General features: G+C 45.1%; 1 protein-coding gene across 1 annotated transcript in view; it reads left to right on the top strand.

Annotated features, from left to right (window-relative positions):
* Positions 1-2,755: 2,755 nt before the first annotated feature.
* Positions 2,756-3,662, top strand: part of COMMD10 (COMM domain containing 10) — a 37,549-nt gene continuing 36,642 nt past the window's right edge. Inside the window, exon 1 of the mRNA XM_008571296.1 lies at positions 2,756-2,836. Within this exon, the coding sequence (XP_008569518.1) occupies positions 2,796-2,836 (41 nt within the window). The 5' untranslated portion in view covers positions 2,756-2,795. The remainder of the gene's footprint in view (positions 2,837-3,662) is intronic.

Here is a 3,662-nt window from a genome sequence, read left to right as displayed (position 1 = left end):
GTGACACACCCCAGAAGTGTGGGGGGTTGGAGGGTAGTATGAGCCATAGGACAAATTTTTACTGACAAGAGAGAAACAAATTGGAAAGAGTTTACAAATTCTTTCTTTCTCTCCCACCCCCAGGTTGTTTCAAGACACAGTGACTCCAAACACCTTTCCAGAAATATCCCACAGTACTGAGAAATAAGCTAGGTTTTGAAGCTGTAACCAGTTGGATAACATGCCACCTTGTATTGGCTTACTTCCTTACTTTCCTTTTGTCCTCACTCCTACTTCCCTGCAATTATAGCCCCCAATGAGGCACTAGCATGTATAACTCAGGCTGTGTTCTAGAGAATACAGGCTAACACAGAATACAGAAAATGTAGACTTGGTGGATATTTGCAATGAAGGCAAAGATGTGGAAAAAACTTTGAGGCATTCAGCATGGCTTAGTAGTCATAATAGATCAGGGGCAGCAGATCTAGCCTCTGGATTAATCATAAAAATGGGCTGACAAGTTTAGGGGGTAAGGGTAAAGAGCTGTTATGGAATTCTGCCTCTGGGAAGTACATTTCCTCTTCTGTACCAGGCAGCAACAGGTAAACAACTAAAAGGACTCTTACAGGGATATATATGCCTATACTCCAGAGAATGCAGAAATATCTTGCGTAAGGCTCTCATTTGAGAGGTGAAATTATTCACAGCATCAAGCCTTTATAGCAACAAGTGGTAATAAGCAATCAGCCTATCACTGAAAATGAAGACAGAGTGAGAGGTCTGGGTGTCCTGACCACTGGAAACTCTCTTTTGTGAAAACCTTGGAGGTCTGAGTTTTGTTTTCTAAGGAGGGTAAGTGTTTCTTGTATGTACACATCACATTATTTAATTCTCTCCACAGTCCAGGGGTGCAGACATTATTCTCATCCCCATTTTACAGATCAGAAGTGGGAAGCTTAGTGAGGTTAGGTACTTTGTCCGAGGTTACACAGATTCAGGACTTCAACCACTTTGATGCTCTTTTGCTCAACATCTCAGCTGTTTTTCAAGGCAATGAAGTAAGAGGTGAACTTCATTAGAGATTTACAACAGTTTTAACTGGTTAGTGGCTCTACTTCAGGCAAAGAATCAAGACAAAAGGGAAATGAATCAAAGGTTGAGAAAACTGGTATCTTTTAAAAGTTGTGCCAGGTAAGGTAATCTGTGCTTGGAGCAGAGCCATGTAATTTATGTAGATTCACACCCATCTTTTTCAGATATGCATAAACTGGGGAGTGTGTGGAGTGTTGTAGAACTAAATGTATTTGTATGTGTTCAACACACTGTATAATTGACTCAATTATCCATGTGGAGATTATTCACTTTTAATTTGCAATCTGGTTTCTCCTTTCCGTTAGGATGTTTTTGGGCTGCTCCAGGAATGCCAACTAACTTAAATAATAATTTAAGTAAAACATAATTAGTTAGGAAAATTATATTCAATCTTTCACCAGCTCTTGAAGATTCTGCTGCTGAAATATAAATCTAATCCATCCACGATCTTTTCATTCCCCGATTCCTTTTTAGTACTACAGGATTTTATTGCTTTTCACAGATTATTGCACTAGTTTCATATGTAGCCTTTCTGTTTACCTCTTTCAATACAATCATCTTTCTGTTGACAGTAATCTTAAAAAAACAAAACAAAAGACCCCAGCCCCCATTACAAAGTTTCTTTGCTCGAAAACACTTAATGAGAAACAACAGCAAGACTTAACGGCTACCCATTTCTCACCATATTAAATGCACATGCCACAACCTGTCATCCAAGGCTCCTTTCTAGTCTTATTTCCTTACTGTTCTTCAAACTCCGTTCAAATCGCCCTTCTACTCCTTGGCCTTTCCTCGCTCTCCTCATCTCTGCAGCCTCTCCGCATATGCCACCTGCCCCAGGATTTTCCTGATCCTACCTCCAAAGTCCTTCACTGCTGCCACCTCTGAATCCCTTCAACGCACTCTATGTTTTTCTGTAAGGCACACCAGGGCGTTTGTGAAAACGCGTTGTCTCCCTCATCCCTGTTGAGATCCTTAGTTGTCTCTGCGGATTCACCTTCCCTACTACGCAGTGCCCACTCAAAAGAGGGGTGCAACAAATACTTGTCCATTTGAACTCCAGTAAACCCCGAGGGCAGAAACTTTGGTCTTTTGTATCCCCAGTGCCTCCACAGTTCTTGGCACATAGTAGGCTGCCAATGACTATTGTTGAAGGAATTGAACGTCCGAACTGCAAGCCCTGCGTGGAGCCCTGCCGAGCTCCGGGATGCAGATACAGGAGGGGCCGATCGCACCGTGCCGGGGATGGAGCAGGAGGCACCACCTCTCCGGCATGGCGGGATTGAGGCTTGGCGTCCGGGGCAAGCTCTGCAAGCGCGCTCCACCGCCCTCCTCTCCGCGGGCCAGACGCCGCAAGGCTGGCTTAAACCTGCCTTATTGAAAAAAATTAAAAACTGCTGTCTATATTATATATCTGTGGATACACACATACTCATATTACAGACATTACGCATATACACATATGCATGCATAAAATACGCAAATATACACAATACCTATCCAGGTATGTACATACATATATAATTAGTAAATACATAAATCTAAATAAATATAGATGTTCAGCCTTAACTCCGACAAGGTTAGCATGACCGGGAGGACGACGGGGACGCCCCCTCGCTGGTCTCGGACGGCAGGACAGGTGTCCGGGCGCTCGGCTTGCAGGCGCCCAAGGCTCGGNGCTCGGCTCAGCTGACAGGCAGCGGCTGGGTGGGGGAGCTTCGAGGATGGCGGCGTCCGGGCCGCTGATACTGCGGGAGAGCCCCAGGTAGTTTGGCTGTTTGGCTAAGCACGTGGGGTAGCCGCGCCCCAGGTGCCTCATCCGCGCAAGGTGTCCCTGCTGCCTGTTGCCTCGACGCCGTGGCGGCCCCGGGGCGGGAAGGGTGGGCGCAGGGCTGCCGAGGGCGCAGCGCGGGCCCTGCAGGTCCGTGGAGAAGTGCGTGGGACCCTGTGACTCCCGCACCTTCTCGGTGGTTCAGTTGCGTGGGGCTCACAGCGCCTGGCGGCTGAGGTCTGTATGAAAGAATGTGGCCTGTGTCACTGTTCACAGACTCCGATAACAGAAGTGCCCAGGTGCTACCTTGAGTGCAAATCACCGGGAAGGGTGTTCCGTTTCCATTTTCTATTCTCTTTCAGACCTGATGATGATGAGATGGGCTCACACTGGTGCTGGAGGGTCTTTAATACCTAACACGTGTTAATATCCCCCTTTAAAAATCAAGAGCGAAAAGGCCCCAGGCCAGGAGTTTTTGGCTGGTAACCAAACGTATTCAGCTAGACTTCGGTAGCATTGCTTTTGTTTCAATTTTATTTTTAGTTAATTTCTATTTAATGGTGTGTAAGGTTGGCTGTCCATGGTGGTCATATAAAGTTCCCTTCTTAAATAAAATTATTTGAGTAAAATGAATCCATTTAGTGAAAAATAAATACTATTGCAGGTGATTGTGTGGATACGGAAAAAGTATTGAAATATATGGCAGATCATTGAAGTTGAAAAATTATTTCTTTGTGCCTGCATTGGGCAGAAATCTAACTGAAGAGAGTTGTCATTTTATAGTTTTTCCTTCTTCCTGGATTTCTATGGTTCTTACAGC

The sequence above is a fragment of the Galeopterus variegatus genome, unplaced genomic scaffold (assembly GCF_000696425.1).
Source record: "Galeopterus variegatus unplaced genomic scaffold, G_variegatus-3.0.2 Scaffold676, whole genome shotgun sequence".
Taxonomy (NCBI): Eukaryota; Metazoa; Chordata; class Mammalia; order Dermoptera; family Cynocephalidae; genus Galeopterus; species Galeopterus variegatus.
Note: the sequence above shows the minus strand (reverse complement) of the source record. Positions and strands in the feature narration are given on the sequence as shown.